This window comes from Eleutherodactylus coqui, chromosome 1 (genome assembly GCF_035609145.1).
Source record: "Eleutherodactylus coqui strain aEleCoq1 chromosome 1, aEleCoq1.hap1, whole genome shotgun sequence".
NCBI lineage: Eukaryota > Metazoa > Chordata > Amphibia > Anura > Eleutherodactylidae > Eleutherodactylus > Eleutherodactylus coqui.
Window position 1 is genome coordinate 265,864,840 of NC_089837.1, and position 25,761 is coordinate 265,890,600.

At 42.6% G+C, this 25,761-nt stretch overlaps 1 protein-coding gene across 2 annotated transcripts in view; it reads left to right on the forward strand.

Moving 5' to 3' along the window:
• Positions 1–25,761, forward strand: part of MDN1 (midasin AAA ATPase 1) — a 351,783-nt gene that overhangs the window by 155,049 nt on the left and 170,973 nt on the right. For both annotated transcript variants that reach the window (XM_066608461.1, XM_066608470.1), the window contains exons 42-44: positions 7,033–7,293; positions 7,636–7,906; positions 8,024–8,183. In XM_066608461.1, the coding sequence (XP_066464558.1) occupies positions 7,033–7,293; positions 7,636–7,906; positions 8,024–8,183 (692 nt within the window). The remainder of the gene's footprint in view (positions 1–7,032; positions 7,294–7,635; positions 7,907–8,023; positions 8,184–25,761) is intronic.

A 25,761-nucleotide genomic window follows, 5' to 3' on the forward strand; every position in this document is an offset into this window, starting at 1 on the left:
TTTTATTTATTGGTAAATAATTTGTGAAATACAGATTAGATAAATTGTTCAATATATAGTGATTAATCAAATTATAGCAAATTAACACAGAAGTTATTGCTGTATTTCTTGAACTATTTGGTTATACATTGATAACAATAAACTTTTAGACTTTTTAACAAAACAAAAACAATCGGATACTGTTCTTCTTTATTCTAGTTTCTGATGAAAGAAAGTTGCAAGTTTTCATGCGCGTGTCAGTAGGAGAAGGGAGGGGAGCGCGAGGGGGTGAGGAGGGAAAGGGGGAAAGGGGGGTTGATGTAGATAAGGCCTAGGGTTTAGTCGGTAGGCAGAGTAGAGTGGGAATCCATCCAGGTTCCCCATACTTTTTGGAATTTGGTCGGGCAGCCTCTATTTTGAAATATGATATTTTCATATGAGGCTGTGGTGTTTACCGATTGGATCCAGTGCGGGACTGAGGGGGGTTCTGTCGCCATCCATTTCATGGCTATCTCTTTGCGGGCCAGAAACAGCGTTCTTTCAAGAAAGACGCGAGTATAGTATGGCCACACCTCCTCTTCCAGTAGACCAAACAGCGCCACTTTAGGATCCAAGTCGATGAGTAGTGGGGGACATAGAAGTGAATTTATGAGGTCCGTCACTTTTGACCAAAACTCATTAACAAAAGGGCATTCCCAAATTAAGTGCCAGAAGTCTGCCCTCGATTGGCGACATCTCTGGCAGGAGTCTGAGGTGGTACTACGCATTTTATGTAACCGGTTAGGAGTGAGATAGGCTTGATATATAATGTATAGTTGAATTAATTTGTTATTTACGGCCGGTGACACTGCCAAGTGGGACTCGGAGATGTCCTGCCACTCCTCAGGTGTGAGAGATGGGATAGCAAGTTTCCATTTGTCGTATGTTGGGAGGGGATGGAGATCTATTTTAGCTGAAAGGAGGTGTGTGTACAGGGCCGATATCAGGCCTTTGGGCCCTTGGGATTTGAGGATGCCAATTGTAGGAAACTTGGATATACGGGGCGAAGAAGGTGGGAATTGCGAATTTAGTGCGTGTCTCAGTTGGAAAAATCTAAATAGTTGAAGGTGCGGGGCCTGCAGCTTGTCACGCAGTTCTGTAAATGTAGGAAATGTTTCATCTATGTATAAATCTTTTAATGTGCGTATCCCTTTAGCAATCCAGTACTGTGGATCTGGAACTGTCTGTAGTGCAGTAAGACCAGGGTTGTTCCAAAGGGGGAGTTCTCCCACCACATCCTTGTATTTCTGCAGTGTCTTTACTTCCCTCCAAACGCCAAGAGCCAATCTGTGAAGCGGGACTAGTTTGGTCGATCTGGTACATTCCGGGAATTCCAAAAAGCTTAAAAGGTTATTCCCCGCCACTTGTTTTGCAAGTTGTTTATCTGCTATAGGGAGTTCTTTATCTAAGACCCAGGCTCTGATATTTCTCAGCTGTCCTGCTAGGTAATAGAGCCGGAGGTCTGGGAGTGCCATTCCGGCTTGTTTCTTGGGTCTTTGTAGGGTTGACAAGCTCAATTTGGAACGGGATGAGTTCCAAACAAATGTTATGATTAGTGAGTTTAAGGATTTAAAGAAATGCCTGGGGACACCCACTGGCATATGTTGCAATATATACAAGCATTTGGGTTGAATGACCATTTTGATGAGGTTTATACGTCCAGCCACAGAAAGCGGCAGCTTGGCCCATCGCTTCAGTTTGTTTTATGTTCTCTAGTAGTGGGTTTATGTTATCTGCTATAGTATTATTGTGGTCATATGTCATGTACATCCCTAGATATTTAAATGTTGTAACTGGTTTTAGTCCATATCTTATGACGCATGGATCGTTTTGGGGGTTGTTTTCTGTGTAAAGGATTGTTGATTTGGACCAGTTAACATATAACCCGGAAAAGTTAGAGAATCTATCTATGTGTGTCATGGCTTGGGCAAAGGAGTTTGATGGGTTTGATAAAAATAGGATTGTATCATCTGCATATAATCCTAATTTACTTTCAAGGTCTGCCCATTTAATACCGGTTACGTTGGGGGCGCTTCTCAGCCGAATCGCCAGTGCCTCGATGGCTATGGCAAATAAGGCCGGCGATAGAGGGCAACCTTGTCGGGTGCCCCTTGCCAGTTGAAATTCCGCTGATGGGATGCCGTTTACGATTACGTTTGCACTCGGGGATTTGTATATCGTTTTGACCCACTGTAGAAAATTAGGTCCAAATCCGAAGCGGATCAGACAGGCCTCCAAAAAAGCCCACTCCAGGGAGTCAAAGGCTTTTGCCATGTCAAGTGAAACCAGAGCCCAGGGCATGTTGTACTGTTTACCTAGCTGGATAGCTGTCTGGACTCTACGAATATTTATGGTCGTGGATTTCCCTGGCATGAAGCCCGTCTGGTCGGGATGTATAATAGAAAGGATCACCTGATTTAGCCTAGTGGCCAGGATTTTGGTTAAGATCTTGTAATCTGTGTTTACCAGTGATATAGGCCGATAAGAGCCGCAATCCGTGGGGTCCTTCCCAGGTTTCAAAATCACTACTATGGAGGCTTTATAGAATGAGGGTGGAAGTTTTTTGTCTATTTGGGCTTGGCTTAGTGCCTCGAGGAGTTGTGGGCCTAGTTGTTCATAATATTTACGGTATGTCTCGATTGGAAGACCATCGGGACCTGGTGACTTGTTAAGAGCCATATCCTGGATTACTAGTTGGATCTCTTCCAGAGTGATGGGACCCTCTAGGAGATTAATCTGTTCTTCAGTGAGGGTTGGGAAATTTAAATCTCTTAAGTAGTCTAGAATGTCCGCCACCGTGTTTTGCGAGGAAGAACTATATAAGTTGGCATAGAATTCTTTAAAGCAGTTTGTGATGGACGGGGCATCAGTGAACTCTATTCCCCATTGATTCTTAATCTTCAGGATCGTATTAGTTTGGTTTTCACGTTTAATGAGGTTGGCGAGTAAGTGGCTAAACTGGTTTCCCAACTCAAAATAGTGTTGTTTGGCAAAGAATAGTTTGCGTTTGGCTTTAGCATGTATTTGGTGTCTATAAAGACGAGATAGACTGAGCCAAGCTTTTTTGTTGGAGTCTGTGGGGGCCGATATGTATTGTTTCTCAGCTTCTAGGGTCTGGTTCTCTATTTCTTTATCGGCCTGGGATGACGATTTTTTAATGTGTGAAATGGCAGATTTGAGGAACCCTCTGATATAGGCCTTAAGAGTGTCCCACTTCAAGGCGGGATGGGTGTTGTCATTGTGGGCATCTAAGAATAGGGAAATGTGGAAGGGCGTCTGGTCATCTGATCCCATGAGCTTGAGCCAGAATGGGTGTAATTTCCAAGTGGGTCTTATATTGTGTTGAGGAAATTTTAGGGTTAGTAGTATGGGGCTGTGGTCAGATATGCCTCTCGGGCAGTGTATTATGTCCGAGAGATACACTGCCAGTTCTATGGAACTAAATACATAGTCGATTCTTGTCAATGCATTGTAACCTGGTGAGTGGCATGTGTATTCCCGCGTTTCGGGGTGACGGAGTCGCCAAAGGTCGACCCATCCCACGCTTTCGATCAGCTGTCTCAAAGGGGAGTTTAAGGTGGGGGTGGTGTTAGGGGGTACGCGGAATTTGTCTTTAGAGGGGTCCATTACCATATTGAAGTCGCCTAGGCAGATTACTCCTGCTAGTGGGTATTGGTGCGCAAACGCTATGGCAGTCTGCAGAAGATGAAGATTGCTATGAGGTGGGTTATAGATGGAGAGGATAACATAGGGTTTGGAGTCTATTTCTCCATATACGAATACGAATCTACCTTCGGGGTCTCTACGGGTGTTGATAGGGTTCCATCGCAGCGATTTGTGGATAAGCACGAAGACGCCCCTGGAGAAGGAGGTGTGGAAGGAGTGAGCAGTCCATTGGACCCATGGTTTTAAAAGGGCGTCTGCCTTGTCCTTGATAAGGTGGGTCTCTTGCAAACTAATAATGTGTGGATTTATTTGCTTAATGTATGTGAATACTGTCTTTCGTTTAAGAGCTGTGCCAAGTCCCCGAACATTCCAGCTAAGACACTGCAGAGACATTGTTACCTATGTGGGTATGGGGTTTAGCTGTTAAGTCCGTATCCACGGGGTGGGGGAAAGGGGAGAGGGTCGGCGGGTGTAAGGGAAAAGGTTGTATCAGCGCATACTTGCAAAAAATATTGATGGAGAACAGAGTATAACAATTTGAACTGTTAGTCTCTGACATCTCGCCTAAATGGTGGCGCGGTGCCAAAGAGCAGCAAAATAGAAAAAGTTAGAACAAGAGAAAAGAGAGAGAGAAAAAGGGAAGGAAAAAAGAAGAAAAACCAAGAACAATTTAGCTACAATCAAGCTAGAAGTAGCAGATGTTGCGTTGTTGGGGGGAGTTTCTTGGTGGCTTTTAGCGGTTGAAGGTAGACCTCCGGGTCCCGGTAATGACTTGAAGGTGGCTCGGCCATATCTCATATCATCTATAGATCAAGGGGGTGCTAGGAGCTTAAGTCATAACCACGCTTAAGGTTCCGCTGCAAATCTGGTGAAGTCAGTCACCCTTTGGCGTTTCGGGATGCATGTCCAGCCACTCCAGGGCTTCCGTGGGAGACTGGAGGAAGACTACTTTTCCTTGGGCTACTATGCGTAAGCGGGCTGGGTATGCCATTGAGTAGGGGATCTGTCTTTCTCTAAACTTCCGTTTCACTTCTGTATAAGTGGCTCTTTGTTTTTGGAGTTCGGCAGAGAAATCGGGAAATATAGAGATCGTTGTGTTGTTGTGCTTTAATGGGCCTTTTAGTCTGGCTTGACGTAGTGCAGTGTCTCGGTCTCTGCAATTTAGGATCCTTACTAGGAATGGGCGTGGGGGGGGCTCCCGGTTGTGGTGGTTTTGCAGGGACTCAATGGGCTCTTTCTACTGCAAAGTGAGTAGAGAAGGTGTCGTCTCCTAGTAGCGATTTCAGCCAGGTCTCGGCGAATATTTCGGGGTGGGGGCCCTCTGATTTTTCAGGTAAGCCCACCATGCGTAGGTTATTACGGCGGGAGCGGTTTTCCAAATCGTCTGCTTTGGACTGGCATAGGTCTATTGCCCTTGTTGCTTTTTTAACCGCCGTGGTAAGTGGGCGTAGGGAATCCTCTGCGTTAGAAACGCGGTCTCACTTCAGCCTTTTTAGCTGCGCGTCGCAGGCATTTTTCAGCTGATGTGGCTCAAATCTCTCTCCACTGCCTTTCGGTCCTAGCTTCGTCTGGTCTATATGGAAGAGGCGGCCATAATTCTTTCTAGGCCAAGGCCGGTCAGGAGCGGAACTCTGATTGTTATGTGGCTGTGTTCCTGGTCATAGCTCCCCCCTTCTGTAGCTGGGACTTCAGAAAACCACAGCTCTCATTCTGCAGCTTTAGGGCCTTGGATTGGCTATCTTCTGGCTCTGCTCTTTAATAACTTTTTCTGCCTGCTTCTGCTACTGTTAGATGCCATCTTCTCCTAGCTCCAGCAGCATGAGACTACTCCAGTGGTGCCTGTTACAGCGATCAGCTTATGATCCTGTTCATGGGCCATCCACTGCTTACTACTCACATGAGCTTGAACCTTTATAGGCACGTTTACTCTGGTGGTCTCAGATTTAACCAAAGCATCCAGATCCATCATAGAGATGTTACACAGGCCAAAGAGTCAGAGACCACCAGAAGGGTCTGCTGCCGAGGACTCCTACCTGGTGGAGTAAGCACGAAGTAGATTCTGCAAACACCACAGGTCCAATGGGTCTCATAGGCTCTCACCACTGCCATCTTCCTCACCACCATATAAAGGTGTGTGTTCTGAGTTTTGAGTCTCCTTCTATGGGCCATTCTCAGTCTGAAGGTGAAATTTCAACTCTAATTTCTTTTAAAGGGGTTGTCTCACGAAAGCAAGTGGGGTTCAGCACTTCTGTATGGCCATATTAATGCACTTTGTAATATACATCGTGCATTAAATATGAGCCATACAGAAGTTATTCACTTCCCTGCGCTGGCGTCCCCGTCTCCATGGCTCCGTCTAATTTCAGCGTCTAATCGCCCGATTAGACGCGCTTGCGCAGAAGGGTCTTCTGCCTTCGGCTCGGTTCGGCAGCAGCGGCGGTCTGGCCCCGCCCCCTTCTACGCGTCATCGCGTAGCTCCGCCCCATCACGTGTGCCGATTCCAGCCTCCTGATTGGCTGGAATCGGCACACGTGACGGGGCGGAGCTACGCTATGACGTGTAAAGGGGGCGGGGCCAGACCGGCGCTGCTGCCGAGCCGAAGGCAGAAGACCCTTCTGCGCAAGCACGTCTAATCGGGCGATTAGACGCCGAAGTTAGACGGAGCCATGGAGACGGGGACGCCAGCGCAGGGAAGGTAAGTGAATAACTTCTGTATGGCTCATATTTAATGCACGATGTATATTACAAAGTGCATTAATATGGCCATACAGAAGTGCTGAACTCCACTTGCTTTCGCGAGACAACCCCTTTAAGTTTTGCTCAATAGTCGACAGCCATACCCCTGCTCTTCATTTACTTCTGTAGTTGTATGTTTCTAGTTAGTAATTATGTGTTACTGGTTATTCTTTGGCTCTGCTTCTCCTACTGCTTGTGTACAAATTGATATAGTTTGGTGACCACAGGAGGGGTATAGCTGTTAGGAGAAGCCAACCCTCCTTCACTTAGTGTCCACCTCCTAATGGCAGGAGTTATACCCACAGTCTTTGCTGTGTCCCTCAATGAACAGATGATGAAGAGATTTTACAGTAAGTAACAAAAATCTTGTTTCTACTGATCTGTAGTTGTCTTATTTTTATTGTTTCATATTGCTAATAAATTTGTCTGAAGCAAATATTTTCGGAACAAGCATTTGATGTGAAACCCATTTGCTTTCTATTCCACTCAGCTTTGCTTTGCTTGAATTTTGCCGCTTAAGTCAAGAAAAAATGTATTGATAGCTTTTGGTAACTGCTTTTGAATGTATTCTGCCAATTTTTTAACTTCTTTTTTTTTCTTCCAATGGATTAGGCTGGATTTTCAGTTCTTCCCCGTGGTAGTAGTTCTTCTACTACACGCCAACACTTTTCTATCCTTCACCACTCTCTTCAGTCCCTTGAACCAGTAATGAAATGTGTAGAGATGGGCTGGATGGTTATCCTTGTAGGCCCTGCAGCTGTTGGAAAGACCAGTCTTATTCAGCTATTGGCCCTTTTGACTGGAAACAAACTGAATGTCATGGCAATAAACAGTGCTATGGACACGACAGAGCTGCTTGGTGGATTTGAACAGGTGCAAAGACCATTTTATTTCCAGAGACCTTGTGAATTATATTAGAAATGGTTTTCTTTTTTTCATATGTAATCAATAGTTTTTGAGTGAGTGTTTCACACAGTAGTAATTAAATGTTTTCGAAATGGGTTATTTTGGGGAAAAAAGTGCAAGTGTGTAAAAAATGATATCTTAAAGCTATCGTGATATCATATCTTACATAGAATGTGTGAGCAAAAATTATTTCCACACTGTTAAGTTCTGTACATTTGCTGTGTTTAGGGTAATGTTACAGGACCTATCAGAATATAAAATTGGAAGTCTTTTTATGTTCTTAGTTAACTAAGTGATGTAACCTTTTAGGCTGATATCAACAGACCATGGCAACAGATCCTTGAGGAGGTATGGAATGCAGTGGTAACTTTGGTAAGGGACAGTCTTCTGGCTACTGATGTATCTCCGGATGACACAGAAATTTTGTTGCGTTCTTGGAGCAACTTAAATCTTAGTTACAAGCCCAGATCAATGGTAGATGAAGGACATGGCATTTCTACAGAAGTGCTGAACAAACTAGAGAACATACTTTTGCAAATCCAGAGACTGAATGGAAAGCTAAACTCCTTCTCAAAAGCAGGTGTGTGAATTGCCTAAACTAGGTGCTGATGTGTTTTGAGTGTGTGTTTTGATGATACTTAAAAAAATAATGTATTAAATATTCCCATGCTTTATTTCTTGAATTTGCTTTTGTCAGAATTTGTTGCCATTTTGGAAAGTTTGCGTAATTTTAAGGACCAGCTTCTTCATTCTATAGAGGGACAGACTAGTGGAACATTTGAATGGGTTGATGGAATGCTCGTGCAATCTTTACGAGCAGGAGATTGGCTTCTGATGGACAATGTCAACTTTTGTAGGTATGTTTTTAAATGGTAACATAGTAATATAAAAAGTATTGACACATGTACGTGCTCAATAGACATCGAATGCTTCAGCTGACAAAGGTGCATACTAAAAGCAGATGATTTATTGATTGCAGTGAGAATTCGTAACATTTGGTGACCAGCCTGTTTTGTACCTTTTGGGGGCGTGATTGAAATATGTCACCAAAAATTCCCCCATTGCTTTTTGTCCTATGTTTTCACAGCGTTCACAATTTATTAAAATAACATAGCTTTTTTTATCTGGATAAGCATTAATACTGCAATACCAAGTTTATATAGATTTTTTTTTTTTTTTTTTGGAGTTTGGTAAAAAAAAAAAAATGTAATAAAGAAAAATTTTTAATTTGCATCGCCACATTCTAAGATGCATAACATTTTTTATTTTTCCAGCGGTTGAGCTATTTGAGGTCTTGTTTTTTGTGGGAAGATTTGTATTTTTCATTGGTACCAGTTTGGTAAACCATGCAAGAGAAATAAAATATTTTCATTGTTTAGATTGTTCCAAATGTGGTAATACCTATTATGTGTTGCTTTTTTTTTGGTATTTTATTTTTTTTAAAAGGTTTTTTTTTGTGAGGAAAATTCAATTTTTTAAATGGATTTATTTTTTTAATTTAATCTTTATAGAACATTTTTTATCCCCTGAAGAGGGCTTGAAGATGTGATCGTTTGATTGCTAAAATAGTACACTACATTACTTATGTAGAGCATTCTGCAATGCATGTGACCTCCAGTCAATTAGTCTTCCTGAGGCAGGATCTAATAGACTGAGTTACATGGCAGATATGGAGGGAGGCCTTTGTCAGGCGTTCAGCTACCGTGTAAACCCTTTGGTACCTTGTGATTACATTGCAGGGTGCCGATGGGTAAAAAAAAAAAAAAAGGAGCTCCCTCCCTCTGTCATATGCTCACATGCTGCAGTTGCTATTGACTGTGGCATGCAAGGGGTTAAAGTCCCAGGATCTGAGGTTTCTCCTCTCCTGGCGTTTGGAGTAGGAGCTTGGCTGTTAGTAATCAGTCAAGCCCCCCACCTTAAAAAGATGTGTATGCAGATTTAAAGCCCATTAGTATCCACCATAAAATACATATGGTCGGTCATTAAGGTGTTAAAGGAAAGGAATAGGTTCTACACAATCAAAAGCAATTCTGACTATAGAAAAACTTACTGTAAGTATGTTGCACTACTGTAGAATTAAGTAAGAGCTATGATGAAATAAATTATTAAAGCTATTATGAGTAAATGAGTAACTTGCTAAAGTTGGTCATACACATAAAAAATTTTGTGATAAGGAAATCAGATTAAAATTATAAGCACTCAAAGATCCTTCAGGCTCTGCGACCTGACTAGTAAGGGTGCCTATATACATTGCAGCCAAGCTGTGTTACCGATATGCGGATTACAACTAATTATTGTACTTCACCTGTACATTCTGCAAAACAATGGCAAGTATGGGTAAAGCCCAGTAATTTGTGGTAACCTGTGTGTGGTGACTGCTCCGTCCACAACCTCTACACGAGTACTTTTAACAAAACCACTAAATTGTCAATAGACTGTTTTCATATTGGCACAAAGTTTTTTGGTTGTTCAGCTCTGTCGTAGGGATTTATGTCCATAATGCATTGCAGAATCTGAATGGAGCTTCTGGAACAAACATGAGTATAAGCCTAATTAGTTTAAACAGATGCTAAAGTCTGTTTTATGATAAAGTTTTCTTGTGTTGTTCAGAGCATGGCTCAAACACTCTTCTACGGGAATCAGTAGGTTGTTTTCTGACCTGATGTTTCTTATATCCATATAAACAGAGTAAAAGAATATATAATCGGAAAATAAAACAGATTAAAGGCCCATTCACATCTGCATTAGGGCTTTCTGTCTCCGTGCTCCGCTTTTGGAACAGAAAAACAGAGTTAAAAAGGAATTAAACGTTTACGGTTTTCTCCCCATTGATTTGAATGTTTTTTTAAAAAAAGGAGGAAAGCTTTCAGTTTGCTTCCATTCTGTTAGGTTTCTATTTTTTGAACAGAACACATAGCTCTACAGACTGTTATTTACACTTAAAGAACAAATAACAGTGTAAAGCTACGGTATTTGTCCTGTTAAAAAAACAGAAACGTAGCAGAATGATTTATTCCCTTTAAAGGGGTTGTCTCGCGAAAGCAAGTGGGGTTCAGCACTTCTGTATGGCCATATTAATGCACTTTGTAATATACATCGTGCATTAAATATGAGCCATACAGAAGTTATTCACTTACCTTCCCTGCGCTGGCGTCCCCGTCTCCATGGCTCCGTCTAACTTCAGCGTCTAATCGCCTGATTAGACGCGCTTGCGCAGAAGGGTCTTCTGCCTTCGGTTCGGCAGCAGCGGCGTTCTGGCTCCGCCCCTTCTACGCGTCACCGCGTAGCTCCGCCCCATCACGTGTGCCGATTCCAGCCAATCAGGAGCCAATATGTATGGCTCATATTTAATGCACGATGTATATTACAAAGTGCATTAATATGGCCATACAGAAGTGCTGAACCCCACTTGCTTTCGCGAGACAACCCCTTTAAGCTTGCATACTTGACAGCAGTCATGTACGAATATACTGCCTATGTGAGAATAAGTGTAATTGAAAACGGGACTTTTATTAACATGACATCAATTTCTTGTCAGGTTTATTGGGGGTCACAGCAAAACCTTGGGTATAGCAGATGCTACTAGGAGACAAACACGAAGCAAAAAAGAACTTTATCCATCCAACTCGCTACACTCTTCCTGCAGGCACAAAGCTAAATCAGTTTGTACAAAAGAGAAATCACAAAGTGCTATATAGGTTCTAGCAGAGACTACTATCACAGAAAGGAGAACCTAAAATGTAACCTTTATTAGTATTGAATTAAAAAAACACATAGCTGCATTAAACTACAATCTACCAAACCCATAGATACACAGTGTTAGTGCAATCACGTTTCACCCACAGATCATGGACGTTATAGTGTGTTGGAAGATGTAAAGAGAAAAAAAAATTCATACTGTATGAGTGAAAACAACATTGATTTTTTTTTCTGTTACGCACAAAACCAATGGAACACAATTATGAGTCATTTGGTCAGATGAGACATACGGCTCCAGTGATACACAGAAACCTCTCTCTCTAATATACACACCGAGAGATGAATATGGCTTATTAGCCATTGATGAAAACCGTTATAATTGAGGTGCTAGTTGCTGTGAAAAATAGGAGTGCTTTGATGGCATCTGGTTTACCATTAACCCTAAGTGAGCAAGCCTCCTACTGCAGCAACCTCCCTGGATATCAGCTGCTTTTAGTTTTATGACACATTCAGAGTAACTCATTTCTATTGTCAAAGGTGCCTACTCTTGGTTAGCCATTGAAATGGACATTAGTGTCCTTGTTGATAAGGCTAGAAAACCGTCAAAGCACTGAATAGGTATTCAATATCAGCATTAGGCTTGATTCAGACAACCCTATATCGTCTCTGTTTTCACGCCGAGCCAATATACGGTGTCCTCATCTGCAGGGGGAGAGGGGGGGGGGGGGTAATGGAAGAGCCAGGAGCAGGAACTGAGCTCCTGCCCCTTCTCTGCCTCCTCTCCGCCCCTCTGCACTATTTGCAATGAAAGGAGGCGGGATGGGGGTGGGGCTAAATGCCGAGAATTCACCCCACCCCGTCCCGCCTCTCCCCATTGCAAATAGTGCAGAGGGGCAGAGAGGGGGCGGGAGCTCAGAGCACTGCTCCTGGCTCTTCCAGCCTCCTCCCCCTGTAGAGAGAGACAACGTATATTGGCTGGGCGTGAAAACCCAGCCGATATACGGTCGTCTGAATCCAGCCTTTGGATACTGCTCATAGGCTCAGATTGAAATTCTATGGTGGCTATTTATGAACCATTGACTGTAAATGAAAAAGCACATTGCTGCAATGACCTTGTTTAATTTAGAAGTTCTGCTCAGAGTAGCTTGTTCCTATAGCAATGTCACCCACACTCTGCCAACTTCTAGGGAGTTTAACATTGGACAGGCCCACTACTGCAGCTAACTCAAGGGGTTAAAGAAGCTTATATCCACTAAGTACGAGGCTGTTTTGTACCTTAAAGACCACACCCATGTTTTACCCATGTAGTGGTTTTACTGCCTTGTTTTTTTCTTCAGCTACAAATTATTTTTGCTGCGTTTTTACCCCCGTGACCTATAGGGCTAATTTTTAAATGTCTTTTTCACTGACTTTCCCCCCCCCCTGTTTTTTAGTTTTATTGGGGGTAAAAAGCTAAAAAAAAATAAAAAATCTTTATTTTTAAGATTTATAGCTTTTTTTTTTTTTTAAATTAGTATAGTTACACTAAAATGAAGTATAGGAATGGGTTCCTCATTTTGTTTTGGATGTTTTTATATATAAATGTATAGGGCGCATACGGCAACAGTTTTGGTTGGCGTCTGCTTGGGTTATTTTTTTTTTATGTGTATATTTTTATTTTATCCTGTAATTTTGTTTTACTTATTTATGTTTTTTTTTTTTACTATCTGTGTCCCCCATGACATCATATAAGACCTCTGTGGAACAATCACATGTTTTTTTTTTGTTTTTTTTTTATTTGACACTTTTCCACTGTAGCTGAGGTATCCATAGTTACAGGGAAAACATCCCCTGTAGTGACAATAGTAACTGGCAGAGCTGACCAGGGTCTGTGGGACCCTGTAGCTCTGCTGTGACAGGAGTTCCCGGCAACTGGCTCATGTAGTGGAAGAACAATTTTCACTCTCACTCTTTAGTACATGGCGCTCATTGAACGCTGTGTAGTAGAGAAATGAGAAAGAAGGCAGAAAGGATTAAAAACCAATCTTGCCTTCTCCCACGGATTCTCAGCTGTCACTAACAGCTGACAACCCGACATGCCTCTGATTTATTGTAGTAGCAGAGGCTTTTGAACCTGTGCCATATTTTTACTATCAACTGGGTTTAAAGCCCATGACCAAGTGCTGGAAATTTACTGTGCTTGGTCGTAAATCAGTTATATTTGATAATGCTACTCAGAGTAGCATATTCATATCATTAATGGTGCCTGCTCTTGGCTAGTTGCTGAAATGTTCATGACTGTGGTCATGACTCTTGTTATCTTGCTGTTGAGGCACAGTCCTATGCGTTTGCTTTCCTTTTGTACTTGTCGGATAAGGTATTGCAGGTCCCTTTCACTTTCTACAAGCAGGATTTTGTTATTTGCGTATCAAAGGTTGTTGATGATTCTGCCATCGATTTTTGACTTCGATTTCTAATTCAGCCAAATTGCAGCACCTCATGATCGTTTCTGCGTACTGATTGAAAAGGACTGCTGATAAGCATATTGCTAAGCTGTATTCTTTCTCGATTCCGAACGAATCTGGGTTTCCATAGGCTGTCCTGACTGTTGCTTTTTTGGTTGTTGTAAAGCAATCTTATGAGCTATTCAGTATGTTCTGTGACGCCCATTTGCTTCAGACACTTCCAAAGCTTGTCATTCTCGACACAATCTATTGCTTTGCTGTAGTCGATGAAACACACGTACACTTCCTTTTGATACTCCCAGATCTTCTCAATGATCAAGCACAAGTTCACGATTTGGTCTCTGGTGCCGCATTCTTTGCAGAAGCGCACTTGAACGTCTGGCAGTTCCCGTTCACCAATTATCGTGATGCTTTTTTGTGTGAACTTTAGAAGAATTTTGCGCGCGTGAGGTACTGTGATTGGAACATTCTTGAGCATCACCTTTTCTTGGAATTGTGACAAAGACAGATCTTGTCCAGACTTTGGACCACGATTTGGAGCTCCAGATACTTTGACATAGCTTGGTTAGGATCTTGACTGACACTGGATCAATATCCGGATCTTTCATGTTTGGTAATTTTTCCAGCACCATATTTGAACGCATTTGGTTTTGATCGAGAAAGTATTTCGACAGTGGTAGTGGAGTAGTTTGCCATTGCTTTCTCCAGCCTTCCCCATTTATCCGGGCTTTGGACTGGCGTGCAGCTGTTGCTAACAACACAGCTGGGAATGTATTTATGCCTGTGTGAATGAGGCTTAAGGTCCCAAGAAATGTAGACTAGCAGGTAATGGGTACAGTCTTCAGCCATGCTTGTTGAAGATATCTGATTTCTGTAAAAGCTGAAGGAAGAGACAGAACTTGACCATCAAATGGGCTGAACAACAGCTGAGGAAAGTATGATGTTTTCTCCGTTTTGCTACTGGCAAAACAGGGCAACCAAGATTATCGTTTAAACAATGTTGAAAATAAGAATCCACCTGGACTAACAGAATTCATGGTCTGGACTGCTCTGTTTTTGCCTACTGGCCTTCAGCTGTCCGATTTGGAAGTAAAGGGTCGGGACAGCTGTAACGTGGGACTTTATTGACCACTGCATGCTGGATATTGCCAACATCGCTGTGGCAATGATTTGCAGACCGCTTACTATCTTGGTAACTCTTTTCTGAACTTGCTCCAGTTTATCTATGTCTTTTTTTTTTTTAAAGTGGGGTGCCCACAACTGGACACAGTATTCCAGATGAGGTGTGACTAAGGAAGAGTAGATGGGGATAATTACCTCACGTGATCTAGACTCTATGCTTCTCTTAATACATCCCAGAATTGTGTTTGCCTTTTTGGCTGTTGCATCACATTGTGATCTATTAGTATACCCAAGTCTTTTTTTCTTTGCTGCTGCTGCTTAGCCTAATTCCTCCCATTCTGTATGTGCTTTTCATTTTCCTTGCCCAGATGTAGGACTTTGCATTTCTCCTTCTTAAATACCATTCTGTTAGTTGCCGCCCACTGTTCTAGCTTTTCTAGATTTTTTTGAATACTCTCTTCCCTAGTGTTAGCTATCCCTCCTAGTTTTGTGTCATCTGCAAATTTGATCAGTTTCCCATCACTTCCCTCCTCCAGGTGATTTGTAAAAATGTTGAACAACACTGGGCCTAGGACAGAGCCTTGTGGTACCCCACTTGATACATTCTTCCACTTGGATGTGCAGCCATTTATGAACACTCTATCTATCTATCTATCTATCTATCTATCTATCTATCTATCTATCTCTATACATATATAATCTCTATCGCTCTATAATATAATGATGTCTTTGAATACGATCATTCAGCCAGTTGTGAATCCACCTAACAGTTGCCTTGTTAATCCCATATTTGGTCATTTTTTTCAATTAGTATAGTATGAGATACTTTGTCAAATGCTTTGCTAAAGTCAAGATATACTATATCCACCGCATTTTCCTGATCAACGCAGTCAGTGATTCTGTCATAAAAGGGTAATTAGATTCAACTGGCATGACTTGTTTGTTACAAACCAATTCTGGCTCTGGTTAATTACTCCATTTTTATTCAAGTACTTGCTTGCATACATGCTGTTTATTTAATTTTTTCAAAGATCTTTTCCAGTATAGAAGTCAGGCTCACAGGCCTGTAGTTTCCTGCATCCACCTTCTTCCCTTTTGAAGATTGGAAAAGGACAAATGTTGTCCCTATCTTCTGGGACTTCTCCTGTTCTCCAGGAATTTTCAAAGATTATGGCGAGTGGTTCAGCATTTACTTCGGCTGCTTCCTTTACTATCCTAGGATGTATTTCAAATGGACCTTGAGACTTGAATTCATTTAAGTTAGCTAAGTTTTCCCTCACCATCTCTCTGTTTCTAGATAGCCTGCATTCTTTTATTCCCCCAATAGCACAGGGAAGATCGGTTGATGATCCATGTTTCATCTACTTTCTGAGAGAAAACAGATGCAAAATAATAGCTGAATCGTTTGGCCTTCTCAACATCATTCTTAACCAATTCACCATTTTCATCTTCTAAGCATCCAATAGCATCTTTGACTTTTCTTTTGCTTTTGACATACCCCCAAAATCCCTTTTTATTGTTTTTGGCCTCGGTTGCAAGCCTCAATTCATTATTAGCTTTACCTTTTCTTACACTTCCCTACAAATCGCATTATATTCTTCATTCTGTGACTGGTGACACAGCTGAAACGGTGGGCAGGCCTGAGACTGCTGGAGGTAGTAGGGGGCCGAGGGCAGGGGAGGAGAGGAGAGCGAGGACAGATAACAGCAACCTATGAAGGGATATTTGGGGACATCACTAGGGACTACCTGACCAGGGCAAAAAAACACTGTCAAATGGAGTGTTCAAAGGAGGGGAAGCAATGAGGGTGTGAGAGGTGAGGGATGATCACGCCATACTTGGCTAATCCAGTTTACCTACCTCATTTTCATTCTCATTAATCATTTGCTCGCGTTTAGATTGAACAATTATTGTTCTGTCTGAATGTAGCATTAGTGTCTGCCTGCTAGTGGCAGCAACTATACCAAGGTTTTACTGTGTTCCCACATCACAGAGGATGAGAAAGATACATTTACCAAAAACTGCAGACTTTTTATTACGGTAATGTAAACATTTATTGTTGCCAATTTTATATAGGAATCAAAATGCCAAATTAGTTTTGTTATCTGTCAATGATGCAAGCAAGTACATTTTTAAACCGTGTTATTCCGGGACACAGAAGACCTTGGGTATAGCTACTGCCATCTACGAAGCACCAAAGTTAGTCCTTCCCACCCCTCCTACAGGCAGTGTTTTAGCTTAGTGTCTGTAGGACAGTGGTTCTCAACATTTTGCAGCCCAGCACTTGTTTGCAAAGTTAATAGTACAAATTAAAATAGTGAATACTTTTTTTTGGAAAGTTTGCTAGTGTTTACCAGATTAGCATTAATTGTGAAAACATGTCTCTAAAAATTACCAAAGAAGTATTTTAGTCATCTGATTTTTAGCTGCTAAAATGTAGGTGCTAAATATTTAAAAACAGGTTAATTGTGGATACAATAATAGGTTTTATTGTAGAAGATAATTTTTTGGGGGAGGCAAGTAATATCATCTATCATTTGATAGAAACGTACAATGTATAAAGAAAATGCAAGATACACCTTAATCCTTAATGGTCAGAAGGCTAATTAAAATGCAAGAACAATGAAATTCAACTAATAATAATGTTTGCCAGACTCAACCTGTGTCATTAATGGCTGCCTTGTGCCTGATAAATGTACGTCAAGTTCGCGATATCTGGTTCTATCTTCGCCAACTGCAGTCTCAAGACGCCCCTTACACATATCTGAAGTTTATTTCTCGCTTTCTGTCAGGAGCTGCTGAAGCCCCTTTCTACTAGGTACGTAGCTGGAAAAGCTAACATGAGCAACTTAAAGGGGTTGTCCCGCGCCGAAACGTTTTTTTTTTAAATTCAATAGGCCCCCCGTTTGGCGCGAGACAAACCCAAGGGATGGGTTAAAAAAAAAATAAAAAGGTTTAGTACTTACCCGAATCCCCGCACTGCGGCGACTTCTTACTTACCTTACCAAGATGGCCGCCGGGATCTTCACCCACGATGCACTGCGGGTCTTCTCCCATGGTGCACCGTGGGCTCTGTGCGGTCCATTGCCGATTCCAGCCTCCTGATTGGCTGGAATCGGTACACGTGACGGGGCGGAGCTACGAGGACCCGCTCTCCGGCACGAGCGGCCCCATTCACCAGGGAGAAGACCGGACTGCGCAAGCGCGTCTAATCGGGCGATTAGACGCTGAAATTAGATGGCACCATGGCGACGGGGTCGCTAGCAACGGAGCAGGTAAGTGAATAACTTCTGTATGGCTCATAATTAATGCACGATGTATATTACAAAGTGCATTAATATGGCCATACAGAAGTGTATAACCCCACTTGCTATCGCGGGACAATCCCTTTAACTTCCTGCCGCAGGATAGAATAGGAATTCTTCATGTTTACCCAAGAACATTCATAGCCACATTGTTGGAAAAGTGCTTGGGCTTCGCTGTTGTGTTTCAAGTCAATCAATTGCTCTTGTAATCGTGGATGAAATTCTCCTGCGTCTGCTGAAAACTGATTGAGTACCCACGTTGGTATGTCAAGGGTACATTGATCATGAAACGTAGTTTGCATGTCCTCTTTGGCTTATTTGAGGTGCAAGCAAAACAAGTCTAGGTCTGCACCTTGAAGTTTGTCTCTGTCTTCGCATGCAATTTCTTGAAGACTCGGAAACTGGCAGAGCTTGCGTTGACTCAGGTTATTGGTATGAAGGTCCAGTTTGGCAATGAAGGAAGAAATTATACCTTTAGCCCTAATGAAATTTGTTTTGTCTCCTTGTAGCTTTGTGTTAACTTTGTTGAGTTTGTTAAATATGGCTGCTAGATAGGCAACGTCATGACGTTGAGTTCGATTTTATCACAAAGGCTTGCGTCAATCGTCCAAAGAAGCTCAACTACTATTTCAAAAGTGTCAAGAGGAAAGTGCTTCTGACACTTCTACGAAGTCACTTCACTTCGGTGTGTAGGAGTAGACTTTCAAATTCTTCGGCATGGTTTTGACAGAGCTCGCGGAAAAGATGTTCGTACAAAGTGTGTGCTTTTATCTTAACAGCATTAATTACGTAGTACAGAGAATCATGCAATCCCTTATATAAATGTTTAGGAACAATGTGCTGCCGATGGATTACACAGTGGACTGCCATTATGCCAGGATCAGTAGACTTTAAATGGGCTATAAATTCGCAATATAGACCAATAATGGATGCAGCTCCATCGGTTGCACAAGCAAGTACATGTGTTAAAGGAATAGTTTTTTTTCTTGGAAAAATTCTTCCACTCTTTTGTATATAGAGGAGCCTTTTGTGTTGGTGGTTAAATTTCTGGTAGAGAACCGTTCCTCCACTACCTCTTTATTCCAATTAATGAAACGAACGTAAGCTAGCAGCAATGCTTTATTGTCTCAGTAGTATGTTATTTTCCATATTGCGCTATTTTTTTTAAATTAAAGTATTTTTTATTAAACTTTTTCACCTTTTGCATATTTTAAAACATTTTTTTTAACAAATCTTTGGTTTCCCTCCCTCCCCCTCCCCCTCTCACCCACCCCCTTCCCCTCACCCCCCTCCCTCCCCCATCCCCCCTAAGATCTCTCTCTCTCAACGTTCTGTTCTTTGGGTAAACTGTCTCTGAATGAACACAGTGTTGTGTCGTAAACAATAATAACAGTTCTTGTAACGTATATTTGTTTTCTTCTTTGGTCTTCGTGTTGCTTATCTTCTTGCTGTTTTCTTTTATTGATTCAGGGTTAGATTTTTTGTTGCATTCGAGGGGGGGTCATATTTCTTTTGCCCGTTGCCCGGTCTCTCCCTCTCCAATCCCTCCTTTCTTAACTTTTCCCTATTACTCCTTACCACTTTATTTTATTGTATATCGAGTCTGTAATTTGTTCTACATTTCCCAATAAACTTTATATATATCCATTACATACGTTGTTATGTCTTAGTAAATCCCCGGTTTACTGGTGCCTCCCCACACGGCTCACCACTCCCTATGTATTTGGTCCAACATTACTGCTCTGGGCGTGTATCCATCTCAGCCATATGTCCTGATATTTTTGACTGGTCTTACGCTTAGTGTAAATACTCCTTTCCCACGGTAAAATTTGGTTGACCTTATTTTTGAATTCTCCCAGCGTGGGTGGTTCTTCGTCCAACCAGCGCTGGGCTATTGTTTTTCTGGCTATATACAATAGTCTGGCTACCGCTAGTTTTTCATGATCATCTAATGTTAGGTCCTGTATGTATCCCAGGATGCACACGTATGGAGTAAAGTCCATACGTATGCCAAATGCCGCGTTAATTGCATTTCTTATTCCCATCCAATATCTGTGCAATTTCGGACATCGCCATAGCATGTGGATTAGGTCCGCCGTGTGGGTTTTGCACCTTACACATATCGGGGAGGTTCTCATTCCTATATTGTGTAAGAAGGCCGGGGTGCGGTACACTCTGTGTATTAGAAATATTTGTGAGACTCTGTGTGATTCGCTCAGAGATAGCTTGGGTGTCATTTGTAGGATTTCCTCCCAGTGCGACTCCTCAATGGGCCCTATGTCTGCCTCCCATTTTGCTCTTGTTGATAACGGGTTGTGTGCATTGACCGTGTCCTGTATATGGGAATATAGTACAGATATTTTCCCCGCTGTGGTGGTGGCTTTTCCTATTATGTCCGCTACTATATTTATTGCCATTGTTATTTCCGCCGTGTTTTTTTCCGCTTGTATAGCGTGTCTAAGTTGCAGATATTTGTAAAAGTCACTATTGGGGATGTCGTGGTTTTGCCTTAACTGCTCGAAGGTTTTTAGTTCCCCCCCCTCCAGTATCTGATCCATTCTCCTAACTCCCCTGTCTTTCCACCCTTGGAATCCTTTTAGCTTGTTGATTTCTGGCAGGTGCGGGTTATTCCATATGGGGGTATGTTGTGTGCAGTTTTTTATATCAAGCATGTTTCTGGTCTTCCACCATATTTTATGTATCAATAATAGCGTGGGGGCACTTTGACCGTTTTTTTTAAACGCTCCACGTTCCAGGGTTTCAAACAAATGTGATCCGTTAAAGAGATTTTTAAGGATTCTGAAACTAGCGTCGTGTGTTTCTTCTGTCTCCCATCCCCTGAGATGCTGCAGCTGGGAGGCCATGAAGTACGAGAACGGATTGGGCAAGGCTAATCCTCCCTTTTCTTTTGAATTGTATAGCAGTTCTAATTTTATCCTAGGTGTCTTCCCTCCCCATATGAGTTCTCTAAACAGTCCCTTGGCCTTGTGGAAAAATTTTTGTGTTATCCAGTGTGGGGAGTTGTGTATTAGATACAGTAATTGGGGCATCCATATCATTTTTATAAGATTCACTCTTCCTATGATTGTCATGGGTAGTTTTTTCCATATGTGAAGTTTTTGTTTCCATTTTTCCATAAGTGGTTCCAGGTTTATTTTCCCGTACTCACTGACCTCTTTCGTAATTTTAACTCCCAGATATTTAATTGTTGGGGTGCATTTCAGGGTTAATTCTCTGTTGGCAACTTGCATGTCTGGGGTGTCTATTGATAGTATTTCGGATTTGGTCCAATTGATAGCGAGTCCTGAGAAGGCTCCAAATTCTTTTATTGTTTGCATCGTGGTTTCTAAAGATTTTTCCCTGTCCCCTAAAAATAATAACATGTCGTCTGCATACAAAGCGATTTTCTCCTCCATGTTTCCTCTTATGAATCCCACTATTTCCTGGTGTGACCGAATTTTGCATGCTAGGGGCTCTATTGCAAGTGCAAACAGGAGTGGCGATAGTGGGCATCCCTGCCTTGTCCCTCTATGTAGTGGGAATGTTTCTGATGACCCCCCGTTGATGGACACATCCGCCTCCGCTCTAGCATATAGGAGTTTTACTCGTCTCACAAATATTGGGCCACAGCCCATTTTTTCTAGTACCTTCCACAGGTATTGCCACTCAACGCTATCAAACGCCTTGGCCGCGTCCAGTGAGCATATGATTCTGTCTCCGGTATTATCTACGGGTATTTGTAGGTTTAGAAATACTCTACGGATGTTCGTTGCCATTGATCTTGCTGGTATAAATCCACTCTGGTCTGGATGCACCAAGGTGGATGCCACTTGTGATAGCCGCTTGGCTAAAACTTTTGCTATAATTTTGACATCCGCGTTTAACAGCGATATCGGCCTATACGAGTCCATCAACAGGGGGTCCTTTTCTGGTTTTAACAGAATTATTATTTTTGCTTTTCGCATTGTTTGTGGTAGTTCCCCTTCCTTTTCCGCCCCCGCCCATGTCTCCAGGAGTTGTGGTAATAAAGTGTCTGCATGTTGTTTGTAAAATTCTATTGGGAAACCATCCTCCCCTGGGGCCTTGTTATTTTGCATATCTTTTACTGCCTCTTGCATCTCCTCCAAGTCTATTGGTGCATCTAGAAACTCTCTCTGTTCCTCCGTCAATTTATGTGTTCTTATATCCGCCAAGTATTCCTCGATTTGTTCTACCGTTTTTTCCAGTTTCGAGGAATACAGAGAGGAGTAAAATTCCCGTGCAATCTCTCTTATGGATGTTGCGTCCCTGACTATCTCGCCTTGTGCGTCTTTTAGTTCGATGATATACGTGGGGCTGGTTTGTGCTCGGGCTATAACTGCCAGCATATGTCCTGTTTTTTCTCCCTCCTCATAATATGTCTGTTTCCTGAACCCATTTTTAGTGGCTGCCGTTTCTAGGACGTATTTATTAAGGGCTTCTTGGGCCTGTTTCCATAGGTTGAGTGTTGTTATAGTTTTCTCTTTTATGTAATTTTCTTCTGATTCTTTTAGTTTGTCTCGTATTTTTTGCCCTCTTTCTCTATGTCCTTTTTTTGCCTGTGTGATTTGCTGTATGTATACCCCCCTCATATATGCCTTCATGGCCTCCCAGCAAATCGTCATACTTGTGGTATCCTTATTTAATATGAAGTATTCCTCTAGTGTTTTTTTCACTATTTCCTTGTTTAATATGTTTAGCCAGTGCGAGTTCAGATTCCATCTTTTTTGGGAATGACTCAGTGTTACTGTGCTGTATGTCCAGACGTAGGATGGAGTGGTCAGAAACAACTCTTGGTAGATATTCTATCGAGGTTATATCTCTATATATCTGAATATTCCCTACCGCTAGGTCTATTCTAGATAAGCATTGGTGTGTGGATGAGTAGCAGGAGTATTGTTTGTTTGTGGGGTGCCGTGTTCTCCATATGTCTATCAATGATATCTCGTTTATTAGTTTACCTAGTGGTGTCAGGTTCCTTTCTTCGTTTGCGTTTCCTGCCCTTAGTCTGTCCTGTGCAGGGTTAATGACCGAATTAAAGTCGCCTATGATAAGGACTGGAATGTCCGGTTTATCTGTTATGAATCCTATAACTTGCCTCATTATCATGTTATTATATGGTGGCGGGATATATACTGAAGCTATAATGCATGTGTAGTTGTAGATTCTGCAGTGTAGGCATATAAAGCGGCCTTCTGGGTCAATTTTTCGTGAGAGACATTTAAACGGTATATTTCTGTGTATCACTATGCTGACCCCCCTGGAATACCTCGTGTGTGTGGAGTGGAAGCTCTGACCCATCCCCCCTATTCTGAACGTGTCCGTATTTTCTTTTGATAAATGTGTTTCCTGCAAGCATATAATAGCCGGGCCTTGTTCCTTGATGACTTGCAGTACTGCTGATCGTTTTGTCTGGTCACTCATACCTCTCACGTTCCACGATACGACCCTTATCCTACTACCCATTTTCCTTGTTTTTTGTTTTCCACAGGGTTATTATTTTCTGGGCGCCTCCACCCCTTTTTGTTTTTATGAGTGAGTCGCACTGGGAGGGTCCCCATCTCTGTATTTGTGTCTCGCCCGTGTCGCCCCGTATATGTGTATGTGTATTACTGTTTGTTCTCCGCATAGGGCTTCTCCAGTAACATTTTGGTTTGGTCCCCCACATCCCCCAGTACAGACATTTATCCACATTTACTATACATATTTTCGTTATTTGCAACACATTTATCATTTGTACATTTACGTTGACATTTCTTCCCCTTATCCCACCCTGAATCATTTTTCTATCGTTTAACCTTATCCCTTTTAACTGTATCTTATCTAATATTCCCCTAATATGCGAGAGAGAGACCAAACAACAGACACCCCCAACATGTAACTCACTGATCCGTTGTCTCATCGGATCGGGGTACCAGTCCTCCATTCTCCTACGCGATGCATCCTGTCGTCCCAGGAGCTCCTTTCAGAAATTTTCGGTTCCCTTTGCATGAACGTTTCTTTAGGTGCAGCCTCTTCATGGTGTCTTGCGCGGCGATCTTCCCCTCCGGATCTGTTCTTCATTTTGATCTATCCAGGCACCTGCATCTTTTGGGTTTTCAAAGAATTGTGTCGTGCCCAGCGCCGCCACTCTCAGTTTAGCCGGCTACAGCATCCCGTAGGGCACTTGTAGGTTTCGCAGTCGTCTTTTTATTTCTACAAATGTTGCTTGCTTCTTTTGTATTTCCGTGGAGAAATCTGGATAGAAGGAGACTTTCACGCCATTATATTGGATTTCACCCTTTTCGCGGGCCTTTTGGAGTATGGTATCACGGTCTCTGTAATGCAGTACTTTGATGAGTATCGGTCTGGCTGGAGCCCCCGGGGGGAGGGGTCGTGTCGGTACACGGTGGGCTCTTTCGACTGCAAACATTGCAGTTAGAGTGTTTCTTCCGAACAGTTCGGGCAGCCATGTTTCAAAAAATTCTGCAGGGTTTCTTCCTTCCGTCTTTTCTGGGAGGCCCACAATCCGCACGTTGTTCCTTCTTGACCTATTTTCTAGGTCGTCTACCTTGTTCTGTAGATATTGTATGTCATGCAGATTTTTTTCCACGTCTCGCTGCATCGGCTGTATTGCGTCTTCTACGTCGCTTATACGTTGTTCAGTTTCTGTCAGACGCTCTGATATTTTCCTCATATCTTGCCGTAGCAGGTTTACATTACTTTGCATCGCCCCCATCTGCATATTAAGGTTGTTCAGTGATGCGTTGCCTTTAGTGATTTCGCTGAATATTTCTTTCAACGTAGGCTCCCTGGCGCACCTTTCGTCCTCCTGCCTTTGATCTTTTTTGGCGGCATCTTCTGCACTTTGGGAGGTGTCTCGTATAGTGCTTTCTGAGGTGTCTGCGTGATTTGCGCTGTGCGTGCATATGCCTGGGCTGCTTGCATTATTCATGCTGTCTTCTGTGTAGTGTTCGTCTGGATTGACACTGTTTGCACCTTTATTTTTGTAGTTGGGGTTGTCTGCCTGACTTGTGACTTCCTGCTTATTTCCAGCATGATCTTGTACAGCATGTAGACTATTTTGTTTTTCCTTGTCCTTGTCACTTTCTGCATGTACTGTGTCTGCAGTTTCTTCCTCCCCTCCTGCTCCCTCCGTTTGAGTGCTTCTCTGTGGGCTCTCCCGCTCTCCCCTCTGTTGTTTAGGGGTTTTGGAGTCCTGTTTTCTGCCCCCCTCCTCCCTGGCATACCTTGCCAGTTTACGTGCTGTGTCTGCACTGTTTGTGCTGGGCCGCGGTATGAGCGTTCTCTGCTCCCTCCCTCCGGCGCCATGCTGTTTCTGCCTGCCGCCGGCTTCATCTGCCTTCCCCCGCTCCTTGCCTCGCATCATTAACTCTGCTGCTGTCTGTTCTGTCTCCGGAGCTTGCTGCTGTGCCTCCGCTGCTTTTTGATTGCCTTTCGGCGTCTCTGGGTCCCGTTAACAGGATGGGAATGTCGGATCTTGCAGGAGCTACTCTGAGATGCGACTATCTACATCTCCGGCCAGGCTCCGCCCACCCCATATTGCGCTATTAATAAAGAGACGTACTGAGGCCTTCGTCAACATTGAGAGCAGATTTTCCAAATAGCTTGCCTACAGTGCTGCGGTTTTCAAACTTTGACTTTAAACATAGGAAAAATGAAATAAGCTTACCCACTTTGTCTGAATGCATTTTTGCAAGATGATCACTCAGTCTCGATGGCTTCACAGGTTAATTTGAAAATCCCTTTTCACAAACGAGGCACAAGGGAAGCTGTGCGTTTGTAGAATAAGGGATGAAGCCGTATTTCAAGTATTCATTTTAGTATTGATGGCATTTCTTCTTCTC